The sequence below is a fragment of the Talpa occidentalis genome, unplaced genomic scaffold (assembly GCF_014898055.3).
Source record: "Talpa occidentalis isolate TD23 unplaced genomic scaffold, MPIMG_talOcc4v2.1 talOcc4.11, whole genome shotgun sequence".
NCBI classification, from domain to species: Eukaryota; Metazoa; Chordata; class Mammalia; order Eulipotyphla; family Talpidae; genus Talpa; species Talpa occidentalis.
In genome coordinates, this window is record NW_023601104.1 from 73,693,326 (window position 1) to 73,711,187 (window position 17,862).

At 39.0% G+C, this 17,862-nt stretch overlaps 1 protein-coding gene across 5 annotated transcripts in view; it reads left to right on the forward strand.

Annotated features, from left to right (window-relative positions):
* The window catches only part of GPHN (gephyrin), a 451,561-nt gene that overhangs the window by 359,695 nt on the left and 74,004 nt on the right, over window positions 1–17,862 (forward strand). For all 5 annotated transcript variants that reach the window (XM_037503527.2, XM_054691156.1, XM_054691159.1 and 2 more), the window contains one exon: window positions 7,883–7,975. In XM_037503527.2, coding sequence (XP_037359424.1) covers window positions 7,883–7,975 — 93 coding nt within the window. The remainder of the gene's footprint in view (window positions 1–7,882; window positions 7,976–17,862) is intronic.

A 17,862-nucleotide genomic window follows, 5' to 3' on the forward strand; every position in this document is an offset into this window, starting at 1 on the left:
CCCTTTTAGTTATCATATTGCTATCACCTACAGCTCTAAGCAACTACTGTCTACTTTCTATCTCTGCAGATTTGCCTATTCTGGACATTTCATGCAATGACATCATATAATATGTGGTCTTTGTGACTGGCTTCTACTGAGCATAATTTTTTCAAATTTTACTGTATTGAAACACACATAAGAAAATTTACCATCTTAACCATTATTTTTTTTTAAATTCCAGTAAATCCTTATTAAAGATCTGTCATGTTTTTATGGTTGAATTTTTTTTATATTCCCCATATAACTGCAACCCTCTTATTTTGACCCGTCCCTCTTTTCCCCACTCTCCCCCCCATAGTGTGTCTCTGATTCATAATTGTTGATTTTGATTCTTTCTTTCTTATAGTTATTCTTTTTCCTGGTCCCTTATTTAGGTTTTCTAGATTCTTGTTATGAGTGAGACTATCTGGTATTTTTCTTTTTCTTTCTGGCTTATTTCGCTGAGCATGATCCCTTCCAGCTTCATCCATGTTGCTGCAAATTGCATGTGTTTATCTTTTTTGAATGCTGAGTAATATTCCATGGTGTATATGTACCACATCTTCTTGATCCAGACATCTATTTTGGGGCATTTGGGTTGTTTCCAAAGCTTAGCTATTGTAAACAGTGCTGCTATAAACATAGGGGTGCAGGTGCTCTTTGGAATTAATGTTTCTGTGTCCTTTGGGTAAATACCTAGGAGTGGAATTGCTGGATCATATGGAAACTCTATCTTTAGTAGTTAACCATTATTAAATGTACCATTCAGAAGCATTAAGTAAATTCACATTGTTGTGAAACAAATCTGTAGAACTTTTTCATACTGCAAATCTGAAAGTCTATACCCCTTAAACAGTATACCCACTAAACATACTCCTCATCCTAGCCCCCTGTAAATACCATTCTACTTTCTAAGAATGACTACTTTCTTTTTTTTTTTTTTGAAGTCTTTTATTTTTTTTTAATAATAAATTTTATTTTTATATTCCCCATACAATTGCAACCCCCCCCATTCTGACCCCAATCCCTCCCCTCCCGCCCCCTACCCCCCAAAAAGTGTCTCTGGTTCATAGTTTTTTGTTGACTTTGATTTTTACTTTCTTATAGTTATTCATTTTCCTGGTCCCTTATTTAAGTTTTCTAGATTCCTGCTATGAGTGAGACCATCCGGTATTTTTCTTTTTCTTTTTGGCTTATTTCACTGAGCATGATCCCTTCCAGTGCCATCCATGTTGCTGCAAATTGCATGTGTTTATCTTTTTTGAATGCTGAGTAATATTCCATGGTGTATATGTACCACATCTTCTTGATCCAGTCATCTATTTTTGGGCATTTGGTCTGTTTCCAAAGCTTAGCTATTGTAAATAGTGCTGCTATAAACATAGGTGTGCAGGTGCTCTTTGGAATTGATGTTTCTGTGTCCTTTGGGTAAATACCTAGGAGTGGAATTGCTGGATCATATGGAAGCTCTATGTTTAGTAGGTCCAGAAATCTCCACACAGCTCTCCATAGTGGTTGGACCAGTTTGCACTCCCACCAACAGTGCAGGAGAGTTCCTTTTTCTCCACACCCTCGCCAACATTTGGTGTTGCTAGTTTTTTTAATATGTGCCATTCTCACTGGTGTAAGATGGTATCTCATGGTAGTTTTGATTTGCATTTCCCTGATTACAAGTGATGTTGAACATTTTTTCATATGCCTGTTGGCCATTTGCATTTCCTCTTCAGAGAAGTTTCTTTTTAGCTCTTCTGCCCATTTTTTGACTGGGTTATTTTCTTTGTTGTTGTTGAGTCTCATCAGCTCTTTGCAGATTTTTGTGATCAGTCCTTTATCATTAGTGTTGGGTGCAAAAATGTTCTCCCAGTCAGTGGGGTTTCTCTTTGTTTTTGTTATTGTCTCTTTTGCTGTGCAGAAGCTCTTTAATTTGATGTAGTCCCAGCTGTTTATCTTTGCCTTCACTATCACTGCTTTGGGTGATGTATCTGTAAAGATGTCTTTGATGTGCAAATCACGTAGTGTTTCGCCTATATTTCCTTCTATATATTTTATGGTTTCAGGTCTTATGTCTAGTTCTTTAATCCATTTTGAGTTGATTTTTGTGTATGGTGTGAGGTGGTGGTCAAGCTTCATTCTTTTGCATGTAGCAACCCAGTTTTCCCAGCACCATTTATTGAACAAACTTTCTTTGCTCCAATGCATAGTCTTTGCTCCTTTGTCAAAGATTAGTTGACCATAAATCTGTGGGTTTATTTCTGGATTTTCTATTCGATTCCATTGGTCTGTATGTCTGTTCTTGTTCCAATACCATGCAGTTTTGATGATTATGGCTTTGTAGTATAGTTTGACGTCTGGGAGTGTGATGCCTCCATTCCCTTCTTTCTTTTTCAGGAGAGCTTTGGCAATTCGGGGTTTTTTGTGATTCCATATGACTTTCATCAATAATTGTTCTATTTCTTTGAAGAATGACATTGAAATTTTGATTGGAATAGCATTGAATCTGTATATTGCTTTTGGTAGGATGGCCATTTTAATAATGTTTATTCTTCCAATCCATGAGCAGGGGATGTCTTTCCATTTCTTTGTGTCTTCTTCTATTTCTTTTAACAGTGTTTTATAGTTTTCTTTGTATAGGTCCTTTACCTCTTTTGTTAGATTTATTCCCAAATATTTGATTTTTTTTGTTTCAATAATAAAAGGGATGGTTTTTTTGATTTCTTCTTCTTCAGATTTATTGTTTGTGTATAGGAAGGCTACTGACTTTTGTGTGTTGATTTTGTATCCTGCCACTTTACTGAACTGATTGATGAGTTGAATTATTTTTTCTGTGGAGTTTTTGGGGTTCTCTATGTATATTATCATATCATCTGCAAATAGTGATAGTTTGACTTCTTCTTTTCCTATTTGGATTCCCTGGATGTCTTTCTCTTGTCTTATTGCTCTGGCTAGGACTTCCAGTATTATATTGACAAGCAGTGGTGAGATTGGGCATCCTTGTCTTGTTCCAGATCTTAATGGAATTGCTTTCAGCTTTTCACCATTGAGAATGATACTGGCTGTTGGCTTGTCATAGATGGCCTTTATGATGTTGAGGTATGTTCCTTGTATCCCAAGAATTTCAAGGGCTTTTATCATGAATGGGTGTTGCACTTTGTCGAAAGCTTTCTCAGCATCTATTGATATTATCATATGGTTTTTATATTTCTTTTTGTTGATGTGTTGGATAACGTTGATTGATTTTCGGATGTTAAACCATCCTTGTGTCCCTGGAATGAATCCTACTTGGTTGTGGTGAATTATCTTATGGATACATTGTTGGATTCTGATAGCTAAAATTTTGTTGAGGATTTTTGCATCAGTGTTCATTAGGGAGATTGGCCTGTAGTTTTTCCTTTTTTGTGTTGAAGAATGACTACTTTCAATACCTCATATAAGTGGAATCATGAAGTGTATCTTTTTGTGACTGACATTTCACTAGCATAATTGCTCCAAGTTTCCATCCATGTTGTATCATGGATGTTTTTCTCTCTCCATTTCCATCAACAGATATTTGGACTGCTTCTACCTCCCATTTCATAGGTTACCTTTTATAGTCTGTTGATTATATTCTTTGGTGCACAAAAGTTTTTAAGTTTGATATACTCCAGTTTGTTTATTTTTGTTATAGTTGCCTGTGCTTTGGGGGTTATATTCAAGAAATCCCTGCCAAATCCAATGTCCTAAAGCTTTTCCCCTATGTTTTTAGAATTCTATACTTTTAGGTCTTACATTTAGCTCATTAATCTATTTTGAATTAATTTTGTTTATAAAGGGGAAGACAAAATCCAACTTTATTCTTTGCCTTTGGATATCCAGTTTTTCCCAACACTCTTTATTGAAACAATTGTCCTTTTCCCATTGAATGTTCTTAACACCCTCATCAAAGTTCCTTTGCCCATATGGCTTATTTCTATCCTATTTATATTTGAGTTTTCCAGAGAAACAAAATCAATAGATGGAGATATAGATACAGATATACACATGAAGATTTAATTTTCTCATGTGATTATGAAGGCTTAGAAAATCCCATGATCTGCCATCTGCAATCTGGATACACAGGAAAGCCAGTGGTATAATTCTAATCCAAGTCTGAAGCCTTGTGAGGCAGGGGAGCTCATGTTATAAATCCCAATCTTATGGCATGAAACAACCAATGTCCTAGCTCAAACTGGTAGGCAGGAAGCAAAAAAGTCAAATGCCTTCCTCCACCTTTGCTCTAGGCTTTCATCTTATTGAATGAACCCACCCACACTTGGGAGGGCAGTGTACTTAATTGAGTTCACTATTCAGTCTCCTCCTTTTATTTTCTTTCTTAAGGTCTCATTTTTGTTCTTCAGTTGATTGATTATTTGTCTCATCTCATTATACTTTTTAATCATGATGATTATTAATTTTCTATCTGATAGGCAGAAAAGTTCTTCCATGTCATTGTTGCACTCTGGTGAATGATTTTCTTTTTGTGGTGTGTCCTTCTCCTGCAGATTTGCTTGGTTATTTGTATTTTTCTTCTCCCTGCTGTTTGCTTTCTAATTTGTTCTATGTGTTGGGACATTGTGCCACTGGTGTTGGCAGGCATCTCTTTGGATTGCTCCTTCAGGGGCATCGAAAACTGTTTACCAGACTGAGACCAGCACTGGTAGGCCAAAACTCCACCAGTGTGTTGATGCTGTGGCTGTGTTGCTGGGCACTGTCTCTTACAGTTCCCTCCCTCCATATTTATTCAGTTCCAACTGGGAATCAGTTAGTTGGTGATTTTTCTCTGGTCACTAGGAGACCTGTACTTGCTGATCTATGCTTTTCCCCTGTAGTTCTCTGAGAAATGGAGGAGGGGAGGGGAGCACGCCACAGGGGCTATTGCTCATGCTGGGTGCTGTGTGTGCCCCGTGTTCACCCGGTCCTGTGCCCGTGGCTGTGTGGATCCCGTGCCTTGAATTCTGCACTCTAGTTCTCAATGTCAGGGTCTCAGATCCAATTTGACAGCTGTCACCCTGTGCAGTGCCCCTATGGGCATGTCCCAAGCCCCAGATCCTGCACCTGGCTCTCAGTTCCAGAATGGGGTCTTGCACCACACCTTGTTTCCCTTCTTACCCCCATCTGTGGCACACTACCCCTCAGAACCCGAGGGTGCTTTTGGAAACCCTGGCTTCCAACTATTAGGAAGTTGGTGATTTTGTTCTGATCGCTAGGTGGCACCAGATATCTTTCCTATAATCCTTCCAGAGCTGTGCTTTTTCCTGTGGGTCTCCAGGGGACTGAGTGGGGATGGCATGGAATGGCTCAACGGTGTGAGGGTGCTGTGTCTGCCCCCTGCCACACATTGTGGGGGGATCCCATGCCCCAAATTTCAAGCCCTGGGTCTCAGTTCCGAAGACCTCAGATGCGGGATGTGGGTGGTAACCCAGTTCAGTGTCCGCAGAAATGGCGACTTTTGAACCCCGCTCTCCTGCCTGAGCACCTGGCTTTTGATTACTCAGTGAGGGTCATTCACCTCAGTGAGAGTTCACACGTGTCATCCCACGAACCTAGGTGATGGACGCAGGGACCTGGGCAGCCACAATCCACATATGTGTTTTGAGCGTACACACTTTTTCCCACACAAACTTACTGTCCGGCCTTGGGCTATTTGTAGGTCTGGTCTCTCTGTGGAGTCCTTATCTTCCTCTACTGGCGCCCAGAGCCACTTGCTCATCTCTGTGGCAATTCCCGCACGGTTCTCCACAGTACCTGGTCCGGGGTGCGGTGCCTGCAATAGTTCCTTTCCACTCACAGTCCCGCTTGATCTGTAGTTTGTTCTCATTGTTGTTTTTCTTTCTGTTGGTTGGAGTGTGCCGACTTGGTGGGGAGAGTAGCAGGGTTCTGAGCTTTCCTCTCTTTTCAGCCTCTTTTATGGCAACTTTCCTCTTCGGGCAGTTTACCAGAGTTGCTGGTTTATTTTCCGTGTCCTGGTTTTCACAGGAACCTGCCCTTTTCCTCCCTAATAACTTTTTTTTTAATGGGAGGACTTACTCGCAGCATTTCCCTGCCACCATGTTGATCCAAATCAAGTTCACTATTCAAATGCTAATTTCTTTGGGGGCGGGGGGTGTTTCTTCATCTTCCTTTCCACCTCCTGTTTATTATTATTTTACTTTTTTAAAATAATAATAATGACAGGGCCTCCCCGGTGATGCAGAGGGTTGAGCACAGTGCTGTGAAGCTGTCCACAGCCTCCGCAGTGCAGGGTCCTGCAAGGGTCCTACACATAGCAGCTGACCTCTCTTGTCTTGCCCGTGCTTCCCTCAGCGGTGTATTTTTGTCTGTCTGCCTGTTCTGCTCCCTGTTCTGTCTCTGATGAATCCTCTCACCCTCCCGTGCCTCTGGCCTGTACCCCAGCTCTTGTATAAAAATAAATAAATCTTTTAAAAAATAAAAAATAAAAAAAAAATAATAATGACAGATCCTGACTAGAAGACTTAAGGAATTGGTCAAGACTCTTGAAACTTTTGTTCTTTTGGCACTAGTTCTAAATTCTTGAGCTCTTGACAAAGCTGATAGTCACCCAAAGTGGTCTGAACAGTCTCTTCACATGATAGTTGCTATTTCTCTTCTTATACTAATTTTTTAAGTGATAAAGTCAAAATAAAAACTAAAATTTAAATGAAATGATATGAAAGGTCCTTTACTTAAGAAAAAAAAACTTACAGGGCCTCCCTTGGTGGTGCAGGTGGTTGAGCACAGCCCTGTAAAGTTGTCTGCAGCCTCTGCAGCACCGGTTCTATCCCCGCTGGCCTGCGAGAATCCCACATGGCACTGGCAGACCTCTCCTGCCTTGCCCGCTGCTCCCTTCAGCAGTGTATTTCATCAGTCTGCCTGTTCTGTTCCCCATTTTGTTTCTGGTGAAACCTCTTACCCTCACGTGCATCTGGCCTGTACCCCAGTTCTTTTATAAATAAATAAATCTTTAAAAAAAAAAAAAAGAAAACTTAACTGGTTATATGACATGCTTTTTATAGAAAACTCAGGAATTTTCAGAAAAGTACATAGCAAATGTAATAAAATCATATGTAATTATAATGTACTGAAATATTGAATGCTTTCTTTTTTTTTTTAAAGATTTATTTATTATTTTACTTATTTATACAAGCACTGGGTAAGTCAGAAGTGCGGGAGGGTGAGAGAATTCACCAGAGCCAGAGCAGGGAGCAGAGCAGGCAGAAGGACCGAAGTACACTGCTGAGGGGAGCAGCGGGCGGCAGGAGAGGTCTGCACACCATGCAGGACCCTCCTCCGGTTGCCGGGGAGCAGCCGGGGATCGAATCGGTGCTGCAGAGGCTGTGGGCAGCTTCGCAACCCCGCGCTCAACCGCTGCGCCACCGAGGAGGCCCAATATTGAATGCTTTCTATTTTCATGTCTGGCCTTCCCTTTTTCTGTTAGTATAAACACATATAGCTTAACATAGTTAAGATTATTTACATGTACATTTCTGCATTTTTTTTAAATATATGGCATAAGTATTTTACTATTAATGAACATTCTTCTAGAAGTGAAATGAATATGAAAATGTTCCTTTTAAAGAAAATTACCTTTGGCTTGTTAAAGGATTATCAATTTAAACACATCTTTAATGACTAGCTATTCATTTTCAAATAATCTCTGCAAGCATTAGTATTAATTACCATTAACTGAATCTGATCTTTTATTTCAGATCCAATATGTATCTCTTCCTTCTGTCTTCTATTCCTTGTGAATGAAATCAGGAGGTCCGACTGAGTCCATATACAAGCCTTATTGATCACACATACCCATTGCTCTCAATATTCTTTTTTTTTTGTTTGTTTCTCTTAGATGGAATGGGTCGAGTTCTAGCTCAAGACGTATATGCAAAAGACAACCTACCCCCATTCCCAGCATCAGTAAAAGATGGCTATGCTGTCCGAGGTAAGTATTTTAGTTTTCTTCAATATCATGTTACTTACACACTACTTTTTTCTTCTCAGATTGTGCTCAGCCCAGGCACCTAATGACTGTTATATCTCTTTTCCCTTGGTTCTCAAAATAACTTCATTCACAAACAATGTTAATTTACAGGTGTTTTTTTTCTGGTACAACCTTGGAATTTTTTAGTGAAAGTACAATATGTAGTTACTTAAAAATTCTTGCTGCAAATCAATATTTAGAAATTGATAAAAAACACTATGTAGCATCATAATTTATTACTTTGACCTGTACACATATTAGATACCAGGCAGGCTTGGTCTGGAAGTTTTCCTAGTGTTTCCTAGTTGAAAACATTTATATTGTCCAAGAAAGAAGAGCAGCTTCCTAACACAGGGATAAAGTAGAGCAGTTTTTTCCACCTGTGTAAACTCAAGCATCAAAAAAGGGGCTCTTGGAAAACAAACACAAGGGAAACCTTTAATTCTCTGGAAGATACCACACTTCAAAGTTTCAGTGCCCAGGTGATACCAACAGCTCATCCCTTCAAAGTTGCCTAGATTGCATAAAGCTTAAATGCAAACACCAAATAGTTTTCAAAATGCAACTGAATTGCTTAGAAACTACTATTTGTTATTAACTCAAGGCTGATATCATTGAAGAAATGTCTAAAAGAATTTCCCAGTTTATCAGAGCTATTAAAAAGGCCAATCCTTTTTAACTGCCATTTATGGAATCTCTTACTGCTTTTTGTTGTTGTCACTGCTAGACACTAAAATAACTTCCTCTTTTTGTAATTAAATGCATCAGTTAATCTCCATGTTCCATCATAGCCGCTTAGCAATATCTTTTTATGTTGGAGTCTGGATAGCAAATGGTTCAGGCTATGGGCTTTGAGCCAAAAGTGATTTGGATTCTAGTACCAGTTCCATCTGTGTAACTTTGAGCAAATCACTAAAATTATTTGAGCCTCAGTTTTTCTCATCCATAAAATGGCAATAATGATAATGGTACTAACCCCAGTGGCTTCTTGCGAGAATTAAATGAGATCATAGACAGTCTTAGTAAAGTTTCTCACATCCAAAAATAGAAGTATTCAATAGTCATTTTTTTAAGTATTTAATGATCTTGGCTCCAGGGATGTCTTTGCAAGCTTAACTACAGTAGCAGTGGAAGCAAAGTTAAAAATAAACAAATGAACTACATAAAACTAAAGAGCTTCTGCACAGCAAAACAAACTATCATTAAGACAAAAGACATCCACCCTACTAAATGGGGAGAAAATTTTTCACTTCATACATCCAACAAGGGGCTAATATCCAAAATGTACAAAGAACTCATACAATTAAACAATAAGAAAACAAAGAATTCAATACAAAAATGGGCAGAAGAGCTTAACAGACTCTTTCCAAGGAAGACATACAGATAGCCAACAGGCACATAGAAAAATTTATATCATTACTTACCATCAGGAAAATGCAAATCAAAACCACAATAAGATAGCACCTCCCCAGAAACAAAAAATATTCATGAGAATATGGAGAAAAAGTAATTCTCAAACACCATATGTAGGATATAGAATTGCCTCTGGAAAACAGTATGGAGCTTTCTCAAAATATTAAAGATAGATTCACTGTATGATCCAGCAGTACCTCTCCTAAGTGTCTACCTGAAGAATACAACAGAATAAAGGGAATGCCTATGTTTGTTGCAGCACTATTTACGATAGCCAAGTATGGAAAAAAACCTATTTACCCAATAACAGATGAATGGATAGAGAAGATGTATATATACAAAGTGGAATACTACTCAGCTATATATTTAAAAAATAGGAAAGGATGCATTCTTGCAATTTGCAACAATATGGATGGATCTCGAGGACATTATGCTAAGGAGAATAAATCAGAAGGAGAAAAACAAATACCAGATGGTTTCACTTATGTGTAATATAAAAACCAAAGCGAAGTAACAGACAAAAACAAATCCCAGAAATCTGACTGCAGAGGCTGGATGGGGATGAAAGTGAAGAGGGAAGAGAGCTCAATGGACTATAGTGGAGGATTATTGGTGCTTCAGTGTTGAGCATGGTGTGATAATATACATTTTTAGAGTTGTAAACCTGTACACTTAAAATATATATAGTGTTGTAAGTCAGTGTTACCTCAATAAACATAATGTTAATTATAAATGTTAATAAACTCTCTTCTGTGGAACATAAAGAAACAAAACAAATGAACAAAATTGAAACAAAACAAGCCTTAGAAATAGGACTGCAGAATTGAGGCTACAAGAGGGGGGAGGGTAGGTAAAAATGGGAGGACACCATTGGGCTATGTTGGAGGATGTTGGGTACTTTGGTAGTAGATGTGTTGTGTAACATACATCTGAAGAGGTGTGAACCTATTCCCCTAAATCTTATACAATGTTGTAAACCAATGTTACCTCAATTAAAAAAATCTACAGAAAAATATTGAAAAGTTTTATAATCTATTACTATTGTTATAGAGCAACCCCGATATTAAACGGGTTCCTGGCTGTGGGTCCTCACCCGCGCGCTTTAAAGGGACTTATGAATACTCTACTACAGACACACACAAAAGGTTAATAAAAGGTTTATTTACAAGAGAAAAGGAAATAAGGAAAATGTACAACTCAGGGAGAAAATAGGGAAATAAAGTCTTTAATGCGTCCTACCCGATCCAACGACCTGGAAACCCAAAGTCACTCCCAGAGCTGGCCGGACGCTGCGAGCTGGCGGAGAGCCAAAATGGGGGTCCCCCAAAGCCCACGTGTCTGCCTTTATATCAACCTGGCTGCTTAACCCCACCCTCAGGTCCCAGCCACCTTCCCTTTGGTGGTGATGGGATTTGGAGTTCCCAGTGTCTTTGGCTTTGACCTGGGGTGGGGTTGGAGTCCACAAAGCCTATATGGAATTAGCTTTGGGACATCCTTTTCCCCCTAACAATTCCCCCCTTTCACTTTTTGCCACCATTTCCATGGTGATGAATATCGAATATTATGGAGGTTGGGATGCAGCCTCAGATGAACATTTTTTCAGGTTCCAGTGTGAAAGAAAACCAGTCTCTCCAGGTATTTGTCCATTGTGGAAAGCAAAAGTCCTCCACTCCAGGAAAAATAGTTCATCAGTTCAAGCCAAAAAAAAAAAAAACATCTGGAGGCATTAGCCAAAACAAGACAGCAGATATGTAAAAATCACAGGAAAAAAAATCTGAAAATGGTTCAACTGATGTAAAACACAAATTTTCTCAACCTTGATCCCAAACTTTTAACAGCATAGCAAAAGTTTGCAAACTAAATCTACTTTTAAACCATTTTTCCTATTTTTGCATAAAATCACAGGGCAGTAAATAACTAACAGCAATTTTTAGCTGGCTTTGTTGAAATACTCCATACAGGATCAGAGCGAACCGGTGGCATCCAGTCGATGTATGCTTCAGGTATAAAGTTGGTCTCATCAGACTCCACCTGGGCTTTCCTCTTCTCGAGGGTACCAGGGCATTTTCGTTGGCCAGGTTGTCCAGTCCTGCCAATGGAGGCAAGCTTCCTCACCTTCTTTGGAGGTCTCTGGAACCCTACAAACAAGGCAAACAGGTTCTCCTCTTCTTGGTTCAGCTCTTTTTCAACTTTTTGGAAGAACTCCACACAAAGCCACACAATCAAACTCACGTCCAATTTTTTTGTTAAAACAGACAAAATCCCTATGGAAGTTATGCAAAAACAGACTCTAAGATAAGTAGCAAAAATTACTACCACTATTTGTATGCCGTGTTGGTATCAAGGGGAGAGAAAACGTGACAAGTTAGCTTTGCTGGAAAAAAAAATTGCAACCTTGCTGCAGATCCTTGTTACTCAAAACAAAACAAAACAAAAACTTTGTGGATTCATGGCAGAATGCATAAAAAAAATTTCCAGTATTGTGTCAAAGAAACCTTAGTAAATGTCAGGTGTATTTCCAGGTCTATTCAGTCCTTTGTAGGAAAGTTTTTTTCTCTCAACAGTTCCATCAATAGGAATCTGTTGAGACCTTTTCTCCCTATATTTCCAGAAACAATTTCTGTAGATGTGAAACAATTGAATTATACAATATTACAAGGTGACAATCACCATTGACAATTTACATACATACCTGATACTGAGAGGTTTTTTTTTTTTTTTATATACACGTTTTAGAAAACTACTGTTGACATTTTGTACATACCAAAGTTTTACCATTTTCCCAAGTGACAATGCTTCCCTTCCAGTTTTACTTCATTAGGTAAAAGCCAAATAGAACAAATTCATCTAATGCCTTCCCAGGAGGAAAGGGAGAAACTTTGTGGAGTGTCTCAGGAGCTCTACTGAGGTTCCACAAAATTTCCTTGCATCAGTCAAATGACAGGCTACCAAATTTGTACTTGAATTTAGATTTCTGGGAAGCTTTGCCATAAATATCAGAAAATTAACAGAAACAACAATATTCAATCTCTATGAAGCCACCAGCTTAGTTCAGTAGCACAACGTTGACAATCAAACCATAACTTTTTGTTTTTCTCATAACTGGAAACTCTTTTTTTTTTCAAAGTCTATGGGCACCATGTATACCAATTTGTCAATCACTGGAGGTCAAGATTGTTAGACACAAGGACATACAGACAGACAACATATAGACACAAAGAGCTCTTTAGTTACCATTCATCACGCGTGGGATATCCCATACAACTGCAGTTTGTCTGATAGGCCAAAGTGACAATAAAAAAACAAGCAGAAAAAAAACTTCAAAGTAAAAAAAACAAAAGTTGATAGGAAATAACAAAATCAAGATTAAAAAAACCTTTCTATGTAAAAAAAACTGTCAGCATATGCATGATCCTAGATGTTATTTCACATCTCCTAAACTTTGAAAGGAAGAGATTGGTTAGAGCATGTTAGTTTTTTTCTCAGGGTTTCTTCAGAAAAAAAAAAAAAAAACGAGTTCTTGGGTATCCTGCAACAATAACTGGAAAAGAAGTCAGTAACATTCAAGTTTTTTTCTGTTTCTTAAACAAATATCTCAAGTCTTCAATGGGTTCACAAGACCAATGGGACTTCGTCTCTGGGTCAGTTCTTTCTGGTGCTTTCTTAACTCTGGAATGATGTACCCAGGGTTTTATACCTGCAAGTTTCAGAGAAGTATGTGTGCTTAGCAAAACGTCATATGGACCAGTCCATTTTTCTGACAGCTGGTTTTGGGGATCCCCACTCTGCCAGGTCTTCAGTAAGACCTGATCTCCAGGTTTGAAGGGATGCAATGGTTGATCAGGAGGCATAGAGATTCTCGAGGTTGCAAAGTTATGAATTACTGCCAGAACCTCCTGGATGTGTTTCACATATTGTGTGATCCGGCAATCTTGAGCTATTTCCAGACTGGCTTTCAGAACTGAGGCCTGGAAGGGTCTTCCGAACACAATTTCAAAGGGGCTTAATTGTAGCCCACTTCTAGGTGCCACTCTTATGCGGAGGAGGGCAAGGGATAGTACCTGGTCCCAACGAAGCTGTGTTTCTGGACTCCACCCCCTAACGCTATCACTATTGTTACTTTAAAAACATTTACTTATACTACCACTGAAAAAAAAGAATAACAGGGCCTCCCCTGGTGGCGCAGCAGTTGAGCACTGGGCTGCGAAGCTGCCCGCAGCCTCTGCAGCGCTGGTTTGATCCCCGGCCACAGGCGAGGGTCCCACATGGTGCGCAGACCTCTCCTGCCGTGCCCGCTGCTCCCCTCAGCAGTGTATTTCGTCAGTCTGCCTGTTCTGCTCCCCGCTCTGGCTCTAGTGAATTCTCTTACCCTCCCGTGCTTCTGACTGTACCCAGTGCTTGCATAAATAAATAAATAAATATTTTTTTAAAAAAATAACATTTACCTGAATTGTTATTCTCATGCTCTATATAAATGAAATGATGGGAAGATTAATTCCTACTAGTATATTCTTTCATAGGAACATTATCTTGAATACACCTCATTCATTTTGATCTCACTAAATTAGAGTAGTTCTGATAATATAAATAACAAATCCTCAATGGCTTTTGGTGGGTTTTTTTCTTCTAAATTTTTTCCTTCCACAGTATTAATTATAATGAATATTGTCCAGAAAGAAGATTTTAGTCTCTTTTTTTTTTTAAAGATTTATCTATTTTTATACAAGAATTGGGGCACAGGCCAGAGATGCGGGGGGGGGGGGGAGAGGATTCACCAGAGACAGAGCGGGGAACAGAACAGGCAGACGGACAGAAGTGCACTGCCGAGGGGAGCAGTAGGCGAGATAGGAGAGGTCTATCCCACCATGTGGGTTTCTCCCTGGCCAGCCAGGAATCGAACTTGTGCTGCAGTGGCCGCGAATTGCTTCATAGGTTGCATCTCAACCCCTGTGCCATCAGGGAGGCCCTGATTTTAGTCTCTTGATAGCTTCATTGACTGTTCTTATTTTTTATTCCATATCTAAAATGTAGGTTCTGTTTTGATCTTATACTTGGTAGTCACATAGGTTTACTATAAAATGACAAAGAATTCTTATAGAATAGAACAAGTAGCTATTGCAGATGGAATACCAAAGGCACAACAAATAATTTTTTTAATTGTCGGTAATATAAAATAGGAGAAAGTGAGAAAATAAATTACTTGGAGACAGAATTATTCTCAAGCCTAATGTTGTTCTGTGATTTTGCATGAGGTAATAGCAGCTCAACAAAAAGAAACAATTACTTTTAGCTCTTCTTGTCAAAATGAACAATCAGCCCATGTGAGCCATAAAAGAGCCTTTTTGCTACTGTGAATCCGTCAAAGAAATTTTTATGTAAAATTACCATTTAGTATCTCACTTATTCTTTTGTTTTGGGGTGGGTTGTTTTTAATTATTTTTTTTTAAGATTTATTTATTTATGCATACAAGAAGTGGGGTACAGGCCAGAGGTTTGAGGATGAGAGGATTCACCAGAGACAAAGTTGGGAACAGAACAGGCAGATCTGAAATACACTACTGAGGGGAGCAGCAGGTGAGTCAGGAGAGGTCTGCTGCGCCATGTGGGTCACCTCCCTGGCCAGGGACCAAACTCGTGCTGCAGTGGCTGCGAATAGCTTCATAGGTTACATCTTAACCCCTTGTGCCACGAGGGAGGCCCCCGTTTTTAATTATTTTATAACCACAAAAAAAAAAGTGAAATGACCTCTCACAATATAAAAGCTTCAGCAGATTACCTACAGTACAGCCAATTCACATTCTCTTTCCATGAATTGTTGCTAGTTCTTTAAGACATGCAACATATATCAGAGACATAACATTTTTTATCAGTGTGGATATGATTCAGTCTCATTGTGGGAATGAGTGGTGTGTCTGTACATCATCATATGATGATGATATATATGTATCATACTTAAGGCAGCAAATGTCATCAGTGGACAAAAAAGCATGGTCTTAGTCTTTACTGTGTTATAATACCACCCTTAGGCAGTTTTTTGGTAAAGAATATCCTTGAGGTTATTGTGGTTCTCTACCACTCTACTTCTTGTACCTTCCTCTCCCCACCCTATCTTCCTTTACTCCACTACCTCTCTCCCCACCCCCTTTATTCTCCCTTTTTTTCTGCTCCTCTGCCTTTGCCTTAGGCCTTCCAGTAGCAACCAGTGGCACGTGTGAGCATTGCTAATCCTGTAGTTGTAGAGGTTGCTAACTTGCTTTGGATCACTAAGCCAGGTTCCTTCAGAAACATATGGAATAAAACTCCAAACCAATTGGAGGATCACTTGCTTTAAGGTATGTGGGTTGAAAAACCATGACAGTAAAAAAAAAAAAAAACTAAGGAAATAAGAGATAGGAGCAACTTTAAAAAGGAGGAGAGAAGGAGGGCCTCCCCTGTGGCGCAGCGGTTGAGCGCTGGGTTGCGAAGCTGCCCACAGCCTCTGCAGCGCCGGTTCGATCCCCGGCTGCTCCCCGGCCACCGGAGGAGGGTCCCACATGGCACGCAGACCTCTCCTGCCGCCCGCTGCTCCCCTCAACAGTGTACTTCAGTCCTTCTGCCTGCTCTGCTCCCCGCTCTGGCTCTGGTGAATTCTCTCACCCTCCCACGCTTCTGACTGTACCCAGTGCTTGTATAAATAAATAAATAAATCTTTAAAAAAAAAAAATAGGAGAGAAGGAGGGAATAGAGGATGTAAAGAAAGCCTGAATCAAGTGATGATGATATAAATAATAGGAAAACTAGTATCCTAATAATCCTGAAACTGCATTTAGTAGGGAATGAATTTGAAAAATGAAAGTTGAAAAAATAATGAAGTGGCATATTACCAATTAAAATCAATACAGTATTTTAAGATTTCTCTCTCCCATCCCACTAGTTAAGCAATCATCCTCATGATGCATTCACACCATCCTTGAATGTGGTGCCCATTGTCTCATAATTCCTTTCTAGATGTTAATAAAGGCAAAAAAATGTCTGAGAATCCCAACTTCAGCTTTCTTGAAAATGTTCAATTTGAAAAGTTTATTCTTTCAGAACTTGTTTGGGGATGATTTAGAAAAAGGGAAATTTATGCGCCAACTAGTAATTATTTAGAGAATCATGTGTAAAAATATAATTCTGGAGGATATATTAAGAGAAATCCCTGCCAGTCAGATAAAGTCAATCTTAAAGTTTTTTTTTATTCTGATTTGAAACATATGCTTATGGAGAATACAGAAAATCAGTAAGCAAATTTTAATGTGTCCATTATCTCCTAGCCATGTTAATATTTTGTTATACTTCCTTCCATTGTAAAGTATATACCAATTGAACTAGAGGAGCTAGTTCTTATTCTTTAATGAAAACAATGTTTTGACCTTTCTAGTATGTCTATTACATCTTCTTTGGCACCAGCTGGATATCCAACAGATCTGACAGCCTGTTGCTCTCCACTACAGAATAATTGGATTAAAAAGAGGTCTCATGATTTGGGAGTCTTACTCATGTGAGCAGATAGATAATTTGTAATAATTAACTTTATTTAATTCCAAAAAGCTTAAAATACTATCTTCAAGGAAATAATGTTTTTTCCCCAAGATTAACAATAAATAGGACTTTTTCTCCTGGAAGATAATGACTATAAAATGCCTTCTTACTCATCTCCCCTACTCACAACCTCCTCCTTTCCAAAAGGAAAGTCAGCAAAATCAAAATTCTCAAACAAGTCATCTGATTTAATTCCTCAGTGTAATTTCAAGTGTTAATCCTGTTGTGCTCATCTTCTCTTGCTACTATGGCAACTCTTTCTATAGTCATCATTTTTAGTTAACACATAAATAATATTACCCCATTGCCTATCATTTTGCTGTATGCAGTCTGGTTCCCTAATTAAACACATTCTTAATCTTTCTGCCTTATTCCCATCAAAGACATTTCCTAGGACTTCTGAAAGTTACAGTGTCTCTAGAGCCTCAATTTATTTATACTAACATGGAAATGAGGAAACTCCTTATTGAAAATAAATGAATAGCTGTAAAGTATCTCAAGAGGCTTAAAGTGAGTTCACATATTGAAATTGAAATGAGATAATTGGGGCCTCCCCTGGTGGCTCAGCAGTTGAGCACTGGGCTGCGAGGCTGCCTGCAGCCTCTGCAGCACTGGTTCATTCCCCAGCCGCCAGCGAGGGTCCCACAAAAAAAAAAAAAAAAAAGGAAAGAGAGAAGGAGAGAAAGAGATGAGAGAAAGAGAGAGAGAGAGAGAGAGGAAGGAAGGAAGGAAGGAGATAATTGTATGGCAAATGGCTTGGGGAAAATCATTCTCTATACCCTTCTACAATAAATAGTGTTATCAATTTTATATCAAATGATATAGTCAGAAATCTTCAAATAAACATAAATATGGGGCCTCCCCGGTGGCGC